The 17,770-nt window shown below is 47.1% G+C and overlaps 1 protein-coding gene across 1 annotated transcript in view; it reads right to left on the reverse strand.

Annotated features, from left to right (window-relative positions):
- Nucleotides 1-3,378: 3,378 nt before the first annotated feature.
- LOC8035254 (tachykinin-like peptides receptor 99D) overlaps nt 3,379-17,770 on the reverse strand; it is a 29,976-nt gene continuing 15,584 nt past the window's right edge. Inside the window, exons 3-4 of the mRNA XM_042290546.1 lie at nt 10,350-10,546; nt 3,379-4,723 (exon numbers count right to left, since the gene is read on the reverse strand). Of these exons, the coding sequence (XP_042146480.1) occupies nt 4,474-4,723; nt 10,350-10,546 (447 nt within the window). The 3' untranslated portion in view covers nt 3,379-4,473. The remainder of the gene's footprint in view (nt 4,724-10,349; nt 10,547-17,770) is intronic.

Below are 17,770 nucleotides of genomic sequence, written 5' to 3' on the forward strand. Positions count from 1 at the left end.
TAAATGCTATTCGCGATTTTTCTTTGTTGTAATTTTTACATCAGTTGCTTTTGAGGCAGCACACAATAAAAACACGATGAACTGGCGCATCCTTGCTGTGCAGTACAAAGACGTGCCACACACTGAGATGAACTGGTATTCACGAAAGGTATACAGGAAAGGTATTCACGCATGTCATTCACGCGTGATACGCAGGTTAGTCACACTTGGCATTCACAGTATACGCTCCTGCAGAGTTTCCTCGAGGTCACGTCGCTTCACAAACATAGTTCACATGTGACGCACCAGGCAGGGGAAGTTAGAAGCAATCATCGCTGAAGCTGTGATTTGGGGAGATGGTCTGGCACTGTCGATGATAGCCTCCAATCCTCGAAAGCGCCGAGTGTTGTTCATGAAAATATCCCGAGTGCCGTCGGTTGTTGTCCAGTTGGAACTCACTTCATTTTTTTCTTAGTACATTCGAGAAGCCACCACACGCATGTACACCCGTTTGCACCCGCGTGCGCACTACAAATGCCTTTTGTTGCTTTTGGCACGTAAATACCCAAGGTTTCGACTTCAGTTTCTACCTGCCAGCGCCAATGCGAACAAACCCCAGACACTCGACATGAAAAAGGCGTGCGTGGAAGTACGGAGGCAATCGTACACATGGCCCGCAGTTACGTCCCATCAGCTGCCTTTGCGGTAACCTTGCTGCTAAGAGCGTAGATTTTGCAGCACACATTTATTCACACCACCGAATAGACCTGTCGCAAAATTGAAGTGATCCTAGCGGCATAGTGCCACACAAAGCACCTTGGGAATCCTTTGACACCAAGTTTTGGTTTCGATTTTCCAACCTCGCTTCTGGACCTCTCGTCACGACCAAATACAGTGCTTGCATTTTCGAATACGTGACTTTCCTTACATTTATAATACTGTAGTTGTCGCCTACCAATGCGAATGGGCCAAGAAACCGAGAAAAAGGGGGAGAGGAGAGCGAGCGTGGACGTCAAGAACGCCGAGCTCTAGTGGGAACGATTAGTGGGAAGACCAGGCTAAAGCTAGCAGCCCTTGTCTCCACTGCACTCGTCGAACGCGTTAGAACGCGGAACGGCGGCGTCCCGCGTGTGGCTTTTGCATTCGAACGCGTTCGACGATATCTACCCATTAATCACTCAGACCAGAGCTCGGTGATTTGACATCCTCGACTGCTCTCGCCTTCTCCAGTCCCGCAGTTTCTCGGCACATAGAATGCGGGAGCACACTTTTCTGGGCTCCCAAAGCGCCAGAGTTTGTGCGCAGGTAAACACAGGACTACGATAGAAAATGGAAGAAGTATACTGGGCCGCTCATCCTGTTCCATCGTCTGCTCAATGTCCTAGGCTTCTTAAATGATCCGTGAGCAGGGAGGTCCATTAGGCTGCACTGGTAGCCGGGTTGCCAGAAAGATGCCGGACGTGGGCTGCCGTACTCCTACACCTCGCTACAGGCAGGTCCCTACGTCCGCTGGAGGTCCGTGTTTCAACGGGGATTTTACGAAGATGAATGGGTGCGATGCAAGCGAGCGCTGACTTTGTTTTCATGCGGTGTGAGATGCATTACTTCGTAAACAATTGAAACCGAAACCATGCCATTCCACTCCTTGGCTAAATTAGGTCCCACAATTCTACGCGCGTAGTGTTGCGTGCAAGGATTTGTGGAAATAGTCTATTTGTTTTTTTTTTCTCGGCAAGACCAAGTCGGAATGACCACCAGCAGGGTGCGGTGACATTACGGGCAAGCCATGTATTAATATTGTTGACGACTGTGTTCCTTCGGTGGAACAAAAACGGCGTCTAATTTCGTTATATTCGTAAATCAATCGCAGCCAAAGAAGCGCTTTCCTGCAATCAAATTAAGCGCCAGGCACATGCACCACAAAACGGCCAGCCCGCCACGTGACGCGTCGGACTAGAATAATCTGGGATCATGACATCCCAGTTTCCCGGGATCCCCGACACGTCGTGTAGGGACTGTTGGATGCTTTGTCCTAATTAATAGCGAGCGACCTAAATTACAACAATCTTTGGAAGTCCCAATTAAAGCCGCGCGCTGGTAAGTTTTTGCCAAAATGCGGCACAACAGAGCTTTTTAAGACAGGAGTGTTACAGTGTGACTTTACTATAGAGTTGATGAACGACTCGGACATTAAGCGGATACGTGCTTTCATAAAACTTCGCCAGATGATGAATAAAAACGAGTTCCAATGCCCACAAATTAAGCTAACATAAAGAAGTGGACACTCCCTAGAAAGTGTCAGATAACAAACTAGGATAATAATATTACAGCAAAGCTCTATGGTCTCAACGTTTTAGCGTTCAACGCACATTCAATCCTAAATTGACGAGAGAGACTTAATTTTAAGTCGTTGATTTTATACGCTCTGCTGGATGCCTCAAAAGCCAGAACCAATCGAAAGAAGAAACGATTAATCTTAACCATACTGAACATTTGCGACGTACTAACTGACATGGGCGCAGTAGCGATTATACCGTATGAAACTTGATTAAGTGATATGTTTAACGAGTGCTAAAGGGACAGTTTAATGTCCGCCTCACAAGGAAACGGCGCAAAAAGATGGGAGGACATATGATGCGACTGCCCAGTATCAAAGTTCAGGAAAGACAAAAGCGAACATTTCACCTTTGTCTTTCGGCAGCATACGTAGTCGCCGACATTAAACCACGGTGAACATAGCTTTGTTTAATTTTTTTATACTTTGCTTTCCAGGACAAGCATTCAATTTTTGTAGACGTAATTTCTGTTCGAACAAAAAGTTAGAAACAAAACCCTTTTCTTAAATATTTTTTAAACAAAACATTTAAATTTAGGCACTAATTTTATTTGTTGCAGAAACCTAAGCCCCCCCCCCCCCCCCCCCTTTTCAAACGAGAGGGTTTTCTCGAAAGAAAAGAAGTTGGTTTCAACGAAACATTGTCACTTTTACCATCTCACCCACAAACAAACTCTAAAAAATAATCAATCTATTTGTGGGAGAATAACGCGACTTGGGGAATACCTTCTGACGTAGAGAATACATCGCACTTTGGTCGTTGCTCTCATAAACTTTCCGTTACTTTTTTCTCGGACGTTAACGCCACAAGCGTAAGGCCCACTTTCAATCCGTCGAGACCAACATACGCCAACAGCGTGCCAGCTCGACCTATGAATAGATGAGTACATATAGGGCGCGTCTTGCTAATGAGGCATCGAAGTTCGTTTACCGAACGACCGCAACCCGCCTACGGATTTATGGCGAGTGCCTGGGATTCGTTTCCGGCGGCTGTAAACCAACTGGGACAACATGCCCCCCCCCCCCCCCCCCCTTCCCCCCTCACTCATATCAGGTGGCTTGAATCTTTAACACACTCTAAACATACGTTCGCGTGTCTACTTTCCAGTAGGGAAGACAGAGCGCGAATCAGAGAGCAACCTTATTGTGATGACTTAGCCCACGAAACTTGAAGAAGCTGCAATCTACACTGTCTCACTGAGTCCAGACTTGTGCTAATGGACGGGGCCTTCTGTACCAGTTAGATATCCAAATGCCTTTGCGCGATACCATAGAATAATGTCGTTGTTTCATGTTATCGCCTGACAAGGGGAGAGGGCTTTTATTACTATTGGCGATAAAAAATGGCGCATATATCGTTTGAGGGAAAACAATTAATTTTCGAGAGATATGAAGGGTTCGATCGAGTTGAACGATGCTCGCTCGCTACTCGTACATGCCGTTCGACGACGTCCCTGCCAGATCTGCTCTACAGTGTGAAACTCTAAGTGTCGATGTCTTCAAAACACTACTGACTTTTCACAGCACGAGAGGCTCTGTCTGAGGCTCATCATATCCTCAGTGTGCCAGTGTTGATTACATTTTGAGCCCAACTTTTTCCGGAGTTTCTGTCAATTCTCCAAATGTATTTTTTTTTATTGTTGTTGCTTTGTGCTGTTTTTTCTGAGAAATTTGACACGCTGGGCGTTTTGTAGTTGGGGAATAATACGTTGCTTTCTCCATTTCCCCCGCGACCTGGTCGTTTCGTAAGAAGTGACGTACGCTACGACTCACCGGAGCAGGTGGGCATCCTAAATGCTGGTAACACACATATACACAAGCACGCGCACATAATCCTCCTCCTGGTTCAATCAATATTTCTCACTATAATTCGGCAAACATTCCAAGCAACCAGGACAGCGTAACAACAGCAGTCCTTTTTCTTTCATGTGCCACCCCTCTACATTCATCCCTTTCAATCCTCCCCCCCCCCCCCCCCCCCTCTCTCAAAAAATAAAAACAGAAGAAAGAGGGGACGCGCACAGGGTCTTCCAGTGCATTGACGCGTGGCGTGATGGTGTTCATCACAGGCAGTTGGCGGCGCCCTTGAGTTTGTCGCGGGGTTGCCGTGAGCGGTCGACAAGCGTGAGCCGGGCCGAGCGCGCCGGCGGCAGTGTTCGTCACACGTCCGAGCCGCAGGCGGCGGCCGCTCGGAACTTGGCGGCGCCGGCGTTCACGCTGGCCGCGCTCATGGTCTCCGTGAGCGTGTGCATGGGCACCGTGGTGGCCGACCCGTTGAACGTGACACGCGTATCCGCGTAGGGCTCCGAGCACGAGTACCGGGTGGCCGCCATGTGCTGCCGCAGCTGCGCCGTCTCCTTGTCGCTGAACGCCAGGCAGCAGAAGACGCGCTTGAAGCCCTCGCGGAACCTGCGTCGCCGAATGCGTGCCGGTTCAGGGGACACGCGCCCGACGCGAAGAATGTGTCTCAGTCTAAAGTCACTCCCAATCCATACCACCTAGAAGGATGGGCATGCGGATCACGTCATCCTTGGTCCCAAACGGCACAAGCTTCCGTCTTGGCGTCACCGCGAGGGTATGTCATACTCCGACGTCGAGCGAAGCAAACGCGGCGTAGCGTAGCTTACAAAGATACCGATTGGTCGCAGGTATCAAGTTCCTGCTCGCCGGGCAATGAGACGCGCGCGTTCTACGCTGCGCTTGCTGCGCTCAACGTCGGAGTATAACGAAACCCTAAGCGTCGACCTCTTTGTGACAAGCTGCTAGACGCGCTGACGCGCTGCTGACGGAAGGTGGGCGGCGTGACGTAGATCCACTAGTGATAACGTTTGGGTTTTACTTGTTTTTGACGAAAAAACAAATTTGGTGGGGCCTAATGTGCAGTGTACTCAACTGTTAAATATAACGCGGGAGCGGCGGCCAAACAGACTGCATGCGTCATCTACCGGTTCACTTTGGCAGCTTATGCCGCTGTTGCTTTCTGGAGTTACACTCCCAGCTCCGAAACAATCACCAATGCGTATCTCGGCACTAATAATAATAAAAAAAAAAGCTGTCGCTGTTTGATATTTTTGTTGTTCTTAAAAGAAGGTGGCTTTTATCAGAGAAACTGCAAGATCACCGAGATGTGGTTGCCCCGCATGGTAAATGCGTAGGTGTGACCAAACAGAATGGGAAAAACAACCAAAGGACAAGTAAAAATTTAAAGCGTCGGTGATAATGAAAGAAACGGCGACAGTCGCAAAAAAAAAAACGAGTGGCCTTATTCGCTGCCGCATCATTAATTTAATTGCTGTACTTTGTCTCACCCTACGATGGACTAAAGGCAGAAACTACAAACCGCCAGATCCAATCACGAGCCATTTAGATATTGCGTGGTATTTCGCTTCGATGCACGTATCGTTGCTCGCGTCTCGGATCACTGATGGGAATGGGCTGACAGTGGTTCGGATCGACCAATGAGTGGCTAAACAATTTTACTTTGCAAACAAAGCCACGACGTACTGGCTCTTTGCAGTGTCAAAGCTATAAAAATGACGCAGCGTTCTTGGATCCGGAGCATTATTCGTCTAAACCCAATCAATGCTAAGCGTGTCGTAGTTTAGCGTGGATCGTGATTGGACCTGGCGGCCCGTGACTTTGGCCTTTAGTCCATCGTAGGATGACACGAAGTATAGACAGCTCTGATATCAGTTTCGGCCACCGCTCCCACGTTATATTTAACAGCTGAACACACTGTACGCTCCAGAAGGTTATACGCTCAGCAGCAAGTCCAATACAATGGTCGCTCATGTGAGGTCAGTGCAAGCCATGTTTAGACGTCTCTCAAAAGTCAAAACCGCCCTCGCTAGAAACAGAATCTTACCTAAGACTGGACGAGAGGAAGCATTTTTGCGAGGGTGGCGCACCATTAGAGTGGCACGCGATAAAGTCGTGTCTCCCAGCCCTCGCGCAACCCATGCCTAGCTGGCTTTCTTTCACAAATGTTTACCTGAGACACTGTTTCTAGCAAGCCAGTTTAAATGGGCCTGGCGGCCGAGTGTGTTAGTGCACCGAAGCTCGGAGCACGTGTAGTGCGAAAGCTAGCGCTGCAGAATCCAGAGATCCTGGTTCCGATCCCCACCTCTGCCCGTTTTAATCTGGATGAGCATCTTAATGGCATGCGCGGTCGTGTATTATTACCACCTGATGCAGACGGTAATACTACACGACCGCGCATGGCAATACTATGCTCATCCAGATGTACTGCACTGGCAAAATTTCTCACCTACAGTAGGAACACCAGACGTCCATTGGAGCTAACTTCCTAATGTCGAAACGTCCACTCAGCACAATGACTTTGCTCACAATAGACTTCTCTTAGAAACCATGGCCCGCTTGGTGGAAACGGTCGTAGACAAGACCAACTTGACTAGATTATCTCAGTTCTCAGTTTTGGAACTCCCTTGGAAAAGGTACCCCCCACCCCCCTCTCCCCCTCTCCCCCTCATGCACTTCAGTCCGGCTACCGTCCTTTGCAGCGCCATCTAGATCTTCTCTTCAAAACTATGTTTTTCATTAGAGTACGGTGAAACGCCATCTAGACGTGGTGTTTCAAAACATATGTATTCCGTAATATAAACTGCAGTTACCATAGCAGCCGGCCTCAAAACCGTGGGACGTCGAACGGCTGGGGGCGAGCCATAGGGGCAGAGAGGCGGAGATGGGGGGGGGGGGGGGGGGGGGGGGGGGGGATATTTTGCTTGTGGAAGCAGCGTCCATGGGCAGTTTCGTAACTGATCTAACCTAGTAATGTTGACTAGGATTGCGTAAAAGAAAGCACTTGCGAAAGTAGCGTACAAGCGCAATTCCAAATGAAATCGAGCCTCAAGCGCTTGCGCGCTTCAGGCGTCACAGGCTTTTTTTTTCACATTCTTGGCTGAGGCACTATTTTTAGCAAGCCCGACCAGGTGCTTACCCTTGAAGATGTTAATGCATGTTTGTGAAACAATTACTGCCACGGAGGTTTCATTGAAAGTGAAAATCAGTGCTTTCGGATAAATTCGAAAAACTCCGAAAAACACCCGCCAGTAAAATTTTGCTAAATTCGGATTTATGCGATAAACACCGAACTTTAATTTTTTTCTCGGGAGGGAGGGGGGGGGGGGGAAGGGGAAAGGTCCCCCCCCCCCCCTTTCAAGAAAAAATGGACGGTATTTTACAATTAAGTTTAATCAGCATACAGGGTCAATGGTCCTGGGGAAATTCCCCCACAGTTATCTTTCAAGTGTCAGACCATTGTCACAAAGGGTCTGACCGCTTATCCCGTCAAGTTTCATTCAGGACAACAAGTCATTGTACTTTCGGGTCACGACAAATGCCACTCTTTTGGTTTCCACTTTGGGCCACGCTATTTGTGCTTTGGAGGAATGCGAGGTCGTGTTTTTGTAACAGTGAAAGCTACAGACCATTGAAATTGCACAAAATGGGGAAGAGGGACATTTGAAACTTCTCTATTACGTCCCTTACCACTCCACCTCGCGCGGCCGCGTGGTAGGTTGATAAAATATAGGAGGGAATGAATACGAGCCTCCCAGCGCCTGCCTCCAGGAGTTTGTTGATTTTAGGGTATGAGCGTTTATCGAAGCACCCGTTGTGTGCAACTTACGTCGCGGGACAAATTAGTACTGATAATGACAATGGCACCAACGCCAAATCCAGCTAAAGAAATATTAATTGATACAAGCGCATTTTATTTTATTATCTAGCAGGCGTTTACACCCGTATATCATTTATTTATTTATTCATTTTTAATAGAAAACGCTGCGTAATCAAACTTTGAATTTTAAAGAATTGAAAATCCAACAAAAATAAACCCCGATAAACTCCAAACTTTCGGCCAGAAGAATGAACCCCGAAAATCACCCTCCTAATTCGACGAAAAATAAGCTCAGACAACACGGAATCCTGCATATAAGTTTGAACTTGCCGTCTTAATTCGTTTTTCGCATACGGTTCTGCGGCACCTTATGCTCTGCCAGTAGTGCGTATAAGTTTGGAATTTAAAATATGCGATTAGTGCAGAAATTAGAGCTTATAGTCTGTCAGGAGCAACAGCTTTGACGGTGAGCGGTATACGAGCGCGAAGTTGGAGTTGCGAAGGGCGCTGATTCAGCGTGCTGGCTCACGGACTGGAAACAACAATCCTACTATATTCAGACCTATGCTGACAAGGCAGCGAAGGCTTGAGGCATGAGACCACGGCTTTAACACGTGTTTGCGCGGAACTGCAGTGCTGACGAAAGAACAGGTGCAAGCGCGTAAATTGGGATACTTTTTTCTCTGCGAGAGTTCTCGTACAATCAAATGTATTCCGCCGAGGTGGGCTCACGCGCCTGTGTCTTGCCGGTGCTTCAAACATTTATAAAAAAAATTTGTCGTTAAACAAAAGCGGGCACTCGAGGGTGATACCCGATCCACATGGTGCGATTTTACTCGCTATTTCGCAGTTGCGACGTCGCTCCTGCGGCAGAAAAAGCTCGTGCGGCAATAAAGACCGGGGGAAGCTGTAGTGCCCGACGTCACAGTTGGAAATTCGCAAGCAAGATTGCACCATGTGAAGCCCTATTGTCATGGTGCGACGACTTCGCTTGTGCGGTGGCGAACAGCGTCGCACGCGCTATTTTTTGCCGTATGAGCGACGTCGCAACTGCGAAATCGCAAGGAAAATCTCACTATGTGAATCAGGTGGGAATCAGTTTTGACACGGTACGATTTTATTGGCGATTTCGCAGCTACGACGACGCGGCTTTTGCGGCATAAAAAGCGCGGTGGAAGCTGCGGAGCTCAACGTCGCGGTTGCGTCGCAAGTGCGGTGGTGAGCTGCTGCATTAAGTCCGATTCCCATGGTGAGATTTTGCTTTTAAATTCGCAGCTGCGACTTTGAGCACAGCAGCTTTCTCGATGCTTTTTCTACAGCACGAACAACGTCGCAACTGCGAAATCGCATGTGAATCTGGCTTTGAACGTCGTAAGTGCGTCGGAGAGCTACGGCGCTCAACGTCGCAACAGTGTCGCAAGTGCGACGATGAGCACTGGAACTTCCACCACGTTTTGCCGAACGAGTGACGTCGCAACTGCGAAATCGCAAGAAATATCGCACCATGTGAATCAGGCTTGAATCAGGTTAAAGCCCGATTCACGTGGTGCAATTTTACTCGTGATTTCGCAGGTGCGGCGGTGAGCACCGCGGCTCCTACCACGTTTTTTTCTGCCGCATGAGTGACGTCCGAATTCGCAAGTCACATCATGTGAATCAGGCTTTAGAGCTTGAACGATTTCGTAATTTGCGACGCTGCAAGTGCGGCAGAAATAACGTGCTGGAAGCTGAAATGCTCAATGTCGCAACTGCGAAATCGCACAGTTGAAATCGCACCATGTGAACCGGGCTGCAGCCTGATTCACATACTGCGACTTTACTTGCGATTTCGCAGTTACGGAGTCGCTCGCGCGACAAAAAAAAATAATGGAGGCTACGGTCCACAACGTCGCAGTTGCGAAATCGCAAGCAAAATCACATATGTGAAGTGGGCTTTAAAACCTCATACTTCATTCACATGGCGCGATTTTACTCGCAATTTCGCAATTGTGATGTCGCTCGTTCGAAGAAAAAAAGCCCGGGGAAAGGGGCGGTATTTGACTTCACAGCTGCGAATTCGCCAAAAACTCATATATGAAAACCGGGCATGATTCACGTTTTGCGATTTTACTTGCGATTCCGCAGTTGCAACTTCCCTCGTGCAGTACAAATACAACAACAACAGCAAAAAATCCTGGGGGAAGCTGCCGTCCCCGACGCCGCAGTTGCAAATTCGCGAGAAACCTGGCTTGAGTCAGGCTTTACTTGCCAACTTCACCATTGCAACGTCGGTCGTGCGACACATACATTAAAAAAGCGTGGTGGAAGCTGCGGTGCTGGACGTCGCAACAGCAAAGTCAGGCTTTGCTACGTAAATTTTAATAAAAAATGAAAAAAAAACCTTCCTGCGGCACCCACCTGCTGTTCATCCAGCAGTAGATGATGGGGTTGTACATGGAGTTGGACATGGCCAGCCAGTAGATGGCCAGGTAGATGTGCTGCACGTACTCGGACTGGGTGATCTCCGGGTGGTGGTGAGTCGCCAGGAAGTACACGTGGTACGGGAGCCAGCAGACGGCAAAGATCACCACCACCACAATCATCATCTTGACAATCTGCGCATGTAATAAACGCAAAGATCGTTAAGCATGTTGATGTCGAAATTAGGACAACGAAAGAGGGACATAAACGACAATACAAACGACACAGGCTGTTTCGTGGGAATTGCCTCTTGTTATCGTAAAGTGATAAACACCCATGCAAGGTCTTTGTTTGTAGGTGTTCAAGCACGCTATGCATGCTACTAAAACATAGCGACCAGTGGTCAACAGGAGATGGTACTGTGTGTAAACGAACTTCTGTCATATTCAGACGGATCTCCTTTCTTATAGAGGACGGGGTCGCCTTTCGTTTGATTTTTTTACACAGCTTTCCACTTGATTGCATTGTTTGTTGTATGTGTGTGTTTTGTGAACACGTAAACACACTGACACGGACACACGTGCACACAAACACACACACATAAACGCACGCACGCACGCAGGCACGCACGCACGCACGCACGCATGGACGGACACAAACACTTGCGTTTAAGCCCGTGAGTTAGTTATGAAGGCATTTATATTTCCACAAAATATCTAAAACAAAACTTCTTTGTCAAAATTAAGGGAAATAGCCGATATTTAAACTGGGTAGAAAAATATTCTGTTACGCTCGGATCAGTTTCTTTTTTTTACCTGCCACAAAAAGAAATGCTGGGAGCGGAATGTAATGGTTAATGTGGATAGCCCATCTCCACGGACGCTCTCGCAGCCAAAGCGGTTTAAAACAAGATCATACGACCGTATTGTGCTGTATTTCCTAAACCGTCTACCGCTGCGCGGGGCACATAAACACGAATGCTGCGTCAGCGTGAGGCCAGGACTCGTGTTCAAACAGCGAGAACACGAGATTAAATCGAACGCTGACCCGCAGCACTCGTGCTCAGTTTGTGTCCAGGACTGGCTTCCGTTGGATGGCGGATAAGATACAACACTACTAAAAGCCCTACTACCTTGTTCTCGGGAGCCCTTGTTCAGGACCCCGTGAACTCAGAATTTTGGTTCAGAGGCAGGGCCGTTAACACGCGTGTATAAATTTAATTCCAAGACTGGCTGCTGAGCGGAAGATTTATTACATAATTCTCGCGTTCAGCTTCGGGTGCGCACCTGGAAGCACTCACTGGGGATGCGAGGTTTCGGATAATAAACGACATTATGGCCGTAAATACAATCCGCAAGTCACAATACTATGCGGAGCGCAAGTTCGTCTGCTTCTTGCACAACGGTTGCGATGGTGCCAGAACGCCGAGCTCTTATTGGCTGATCGAAAACAGAAAACATAGTGGGTAGACTTCGAGGCATCTAGCATCGAGGTCTACCACTATCCTTTTAATCAGAGCCAATCAGAGCTCTGCTTCGCTCTGACGTCACCACAACTCCTGCACAAGGAGCAGCCGACTCGCTGTCCGCATTCTCGTACAACACGGTGTCTGATACTTAAAGGGGCCATAAAATGATTTTTTCAACTCCTCCCTCCTTAGCTTTCCTCCTCAAATCGAGAGCGAAATGAGAAATCCTGCGGCCGTGACGTGCTCGGGCACCGGTACCATGACTCCGAGCTTCCGCCGTGCTTTTTAAGCACACCGCGGAACTCGTCGTTAGCAGGTGGTGATGTGTCGGCACTCTTAAGGTCAAGAAACGTGAATCCAGATATTCGTCTGCGGATCGATCTTTGACGAAAGTGTGCGTCCGGGCGACGCGGCGCTCGTGTTCGACGAGTGAGTTGGGGTAGGTCGACGCGCTTTGGGTACCATGGATGTGTTACAGCGAACACACGCTTCAGACACCAGGTCAATTGTTGGGATGAGGTGCCTGTCTTCATCTCTGATAATGAAGAGCCCGCACGAGCCAAGACTGATGCAAAACACCCTGCATGATGGCAACGTGACGGCGAACAACGAATCTGGTGTTACAGCGAAAAGGCGGAGAGCTTTCGACGGAGAGGAGATACGAAATAGTTCGCTCTATTTTCGAATTTCCGTACCGAAAAGCGGGCGTTTTTATACTTTCTACCGTTTTTCTACTGGCCCACTAAACGATAATCGATTAGTAGGATTCCACGTTAAAATGATTTATCCCATCCCAAAATTCATTTCATGGCCTCATTCAAGCCGCTGCCACACGTGCAAAAGACAGTGTAAACGCAAAACTTGGGGCTTGTTTCTTCACTGTTTGACATTCCTGTCACATTGGCTATACAAAAAAAAAAAAATTGTTTATGTTTGAAGAATGTATGAAAAGCACACAAGCTTTGAACATGCTCGAAGGGCATCCCGCTGCAGGAAATTAAGTCATTGTGTGTGCAGCAAACAGCGTGTCTTTTGCATGATGTTTCAGCAGTTTGACTGCGACTTTAAACTAAAACAGCGACGGTTCACATCGAGCCATGTTGGATTAACCCGAGACTGGGTTAGAAAGTAGACATCAAATCGTAGAAGGGACATAAAATAGACAGGACGACGTATCAGGTTCCTTTCTACCCTAGTCTCAGGTTAATCCGACATGGTTAATATTCACCCGTTCGCCTGCACCCTTACGATATCTTTTATTGCTCAAATCTAGTTTTTTCTTTTGCGTAATTTGCAAGCTAAATTACTAAAAAAAAAGAAGAGAAAATATTGAGGTGCACGAGAGTAAGCGGATGTGCGACAGTAGTGGAAATACGAAAAATGCCCTTATTTTCTCTTACGGAAATGGCCCGCTGAACAAACATTAACCTACACCAATACAAAGAAAATCAACTAAACATTCGCACCAAGAAAAAGAAACATACGCCGCAGGACTAACAACCGTGTCTCGTTTATCCTTCTCTGCTACAATGATGAACCCACGATGTGTGAAACTGTTTTTATTTTCTTCTCTTCTTTCTTCGCCTTAATTCGCCCCAAGGTACCCCCCCCCCCCCCCCCCCCTTTTCCCCAACCATAAAAACATTTTTTTTTCTTTTTCTTGCAGGGTGAAGGAAAGTGCAGTATCGCAGTTGTCCCCTTTCTCTTCAATGACAAGCGCCTCCAGGGTTTCACGTGCAAGTTGTAAGCTCGGGATTATGGCGTGCAGTGCTGCAGGCAAAGGGCCAACGCCTGACGAAGACAGAAAGGGCGAGCGCGGGAGAGGAGGGCACTAGAGGACGAGGGGAAAACGGGAGAGTAGGAAGGTTAGAGAAGAGGGTTTTTCCCTTCCTTCCCAGACTTCTCCCCTCGCCTGGCGTTGCCTTCGCCTCTATTGCACGAAACTAGCGACACGGAGTACAGAAGCGCGAGCTCGCTGACTTTCGCAGTTAAACTTGAGGAAGAAAACGAGAAAGGACGGAAAAACACAAACTTCCATGAGGAAGAAAACGAGAAAGGACGGACAAACACAAACTTCTCGTTTTCTTCCTCAAGTTTAACTATCCACACCAGCCCGCTCGTTCTGTCCTTACTTCCGCAGTGCTTTGGTTGCTCGTGCCTGCGCGTTCACACTTACGTTAGCGAAGGCAGAAAGCTCGCGCTGAAGGGAGTTTAGGATGTTCACGTTGTAGAACCTTGCAGAACATTCGTCAGCACGACAATGGCTAGGTAAATGCGCGTCGGTGACAGGTTAAGAGGGAAATGGAAGCTCCTACCACTTCTCTCCACTTTAGCAGAGCCAACGCTGGAGAGGAGGTTGCCTCCTCTTGAACGTTCACTTCGCTAAAGTGGAAAGAGGTGGGAGGTGCTTCCACATCGTTCTTGACCTGTCACCGACTAGTTTTTTTTTTCTTACGCTATTTTACCCTGTAAGATGGTGAACCAGTGTTGTAGGCGTTACCAAAAAAAAAAAAGAAAGCAACGAAATACATTTCGAAAAAACCCCGAGACTGCGACAATAAGGGACGGACAAACACAAAGTCTCAATTGAGACTGTGTTTGTCCGTCCCTTAATGTCCCAGTCTCGGTTTTTTTTCGAAATGTTTAACCCCCACCAGCTCGTTTGTGCCCTTACCTTTTGTTCAACGAAATACGTTAATCGTTACTTGCAAATAAAAGTGACGCGTTAGCGACCTACGTTACCTCAAAATAAAAGAAACCTGTTACCGTTACCGATAAAAAGCAACGCTCGTTACTTTTGAAGTATGCTTCTTAATTATGAATTAACATATACTTTACTGTTTCGACTGTACAGGTATGCATAAGCTCCGTATTTCAAGAAACATTACGTTTATGCACAAACTGAACATAATTACTTTATTTTTTTGTTTCACCTAAATACTCTCCAAAAAAAACGAAAAAAAAAGAAAGCCGTTTACAACTCCCTGTAACGCCGAATTAGAGCGCAGCTCTTGAGGAGAAGGAGGAGGGAAAGCTACTGGGGGTGGGTCAAGTGACCTCGGTGGCGGAGGGGTCACGTGACCTGGGGGTTACGTGACGATGACGATGCGGATGCAGGTGACGTCATCAGTGACGATGACGTCAACGGGGGTCATGTGACCTGGGGGAGGGGGTCACGTGACCTCAGGGGGTCACGTGACCCCGGGGGGGGGGTTTACGTGACCTGGGTAACCATCGCGACCCCCGTGAGGGTAACCCTTGTGAGGGTAACTCTCGTGACCCTCGTGAGGGTAACTCTTATAACCCTCGTGACCCTCGTGAGGTGAGGGTAGCTCTCGTGACCCTCGTGAGGGTAACCCTCGTGAGGGTAACCCTTTTGAGGGTAACTAACCCTCATAGCCCTCGTGAGGGTAACCCTCGTGAGAGTAACCCTCGTAACCCTCGAAACCCTCACGAGGGTTACAAGGGTTACTCGCGGTTACGCCGACGGCGACGGTGACGCCGCTCAAGCCGGAAACGGGCGCCTAAGAGCCTGCGCTCTAAAAACTAAACAATTTACAATGCTTGGCGCCTAAAACTCGAAAACAAAATTGAATCGTAAGGTATTTTTAAGTTTTTGGAAAAAATGAACGGGTAACGTAACGTTACACGTTCCCTGAAATAAGTAGCGTAAGTACATTACCCTTTACTGTTTTGAAGAAAGTAACGAGCACGTTATTACGTTACCGTATGATGTAACGCCGTTGTAACGCGTAACCGCCAACACTGTGATGAACCAATTCGCCCAACTTTTGTCTCCAGTCTCGAACATCTTATTATTGTCTTTCAATTCAACGCGATTTCAGCGTTGCTGGTACTTCTATAAAACACACACTTTTCGACTACTTTACATCCTACAGTAGCGTTAACCTTTCCGGAAAACATGAAATTCAGACTCGGATCGAAGAAACCTACGCGGTAACGAAACGAATAGATAAAAGGGACGACACAGACGACACGAAAGAAGTGTCGTCCATGTCGTTCCTTTTATGTATTTCTTTTGTTACTGAGGAATTCCCTACCAACGTGCTCAACTCACCAAGAAGAAACCTGTTTCCGATTAAATTTTGAGAGAACTTCTTCGTTCGATCGTCTGGTCGCCCCCTTTTTTTCTTTAATCTGTTACGGCTTTTTCTTGCTTCGGGTTACGTGTCGGTCACGCTAGATTTTGCTCAACCAAAACAAACACGGACCGGGACCCCCCCCCCCCTCTTCCTTTTTTTTTTCTTCGATGTATTGGCGGCCTGCGGTTAGAAGGGTGACCTTGCCTCGAGCTCCTGGCGTCGCCAGTGTGGTTCCAATACTCAAAAATAGGGCGAAGCGGGAGAAAAGAGCGGCGGAAAATTGTTGTCGCTGCGTCCTGACACCTTGTCAGCTTGTCAATGACGGAGCACCGCCCGGACGAATGGAAAACGGGTGACTATGCGCGTGCGTTTCTAGCCGCCCGCGCCACGGCTAGCGCTCGCTGCGACTGAAAACAAAAGCAAGGAAGTGATTTCTTTCGCGCACCTCGCGAAACGCCTCCCGGGATTCTCAGTGGCGGCGGCGGCAGCGGCGACGGCGAGAAAATGGCTTCTTGCGATGCTGCACGCATACACCCGAGTACTTTTAAACACCGGAGAGAGCCACGAAACCCTTCTTTTTATTCGAGAAAAAGCTCTATCTTGGTGTCACGCATGCTTAATGCTGTGAACTAAAAAACACACAAATTTTATTGTGGCCTTGTGTTTGTTTTTGTGGGATTACCTGATCGGGCCCTCTAAGATGGATTGCGAGGATAAATTTGAAGGAAACACAGAATGCACACAATGGATTTCAGCGCTGTAAAACGAGTAGAAAAAATCGGCGCCTGCACATAAAAAGCTGTTTGCCGAATGTGCATTCTGGTGGTGTATGTTGACGGGTGATATCACAAGACGTATATCTCTTTTCCTGCGAACAACGATACGAAAAAAACTTACCAGGGTCAACGGAAGACCTGTTAAAAGATGACCGAGTTGCTAACCTGGTCCTAACATTGCAAGGGTTAACAATGACAGGAAACAAAACATGCAATCCTAATCACAAGGACGATCGCATTCCTACTTTGTTTCTTTCATTGCAATGTGCCGATCGCAAAAGTTCAATTAAATACGATTGTAAAAAAAGAAAAATATTTATATGATTAAAAGTAATAAGAGTGGTTTATTGATATCGCGTCCAGTCAATTTCGCGTTCATAATCTTTTTGTTTAGAGGAATTCTGCTGCCGACTTCATGCTCTACATTTCGTTTTTCTTACTGCCGAATACCGTATCGTGCAACAAAAAACGCTAAGAAAAAAAATATACAGGGCCATTAAACAAATAAGTCACAATCTGCCAAGTATTTAGCTTTAGACAAAGATAAAAATCACAATAGATTCAAACTGTGCCCCAATCAATACATTCTGTATACAGAAAAAAATAATGTAAAAATACAAACAAACAAGAGGACATTCAATTTCAATCGACAAAGGCGATAGGCTCGGGTAGTCTTTCAACGGTGACAAAGATTAATGATACAATAAGTACCCGAATCGAGAATCGTTTTTTAACCAGAGGGCGTCAGAGAAATTGGAGTTAAGTGTTCTCTTGACTAAGAATACAGAATAGCCCGAATAATGCCTTTGGGTCTCGAGGGTACACAAAAAAAAAAAAAAAAAGAAAAAAAGACAAATAAATAAATACATAAACCTCGAACATTAAACCTACATTTAAAAAAAAAACTGTAGGTAACATCCAATAAAAATTTGTTTTCTCGCTCAATCTAACAAATGCTCCATTAAAGTTTTTTTTTGTTTCTATATCATCACGAAATGCATTAATTTATTAAAAAGAGCACACGTTGCTGAAATGTGATGCACGCCTTATCCTCAACGTACGATACGATCT

The sequence above is a fragment of the Ixodes scapularis genome, unplaced genomic scaffold, assembly GCF_016920785.2.
Source record: "Ixodes scapularis isolate PalLabHiFi unplaced genomic scaffold, ASM1692078v2 PGA_scaffold1__304_contigs__length_218370807, whole genome shotgun sequence".
In the NCBI taxonomy this organism is placed as follows: Eukaryota; Metazoa; Arthropoda; class Arachnida; order Ixodida; family Ixodidae; genus Ixodes; species Ixodes scapularis.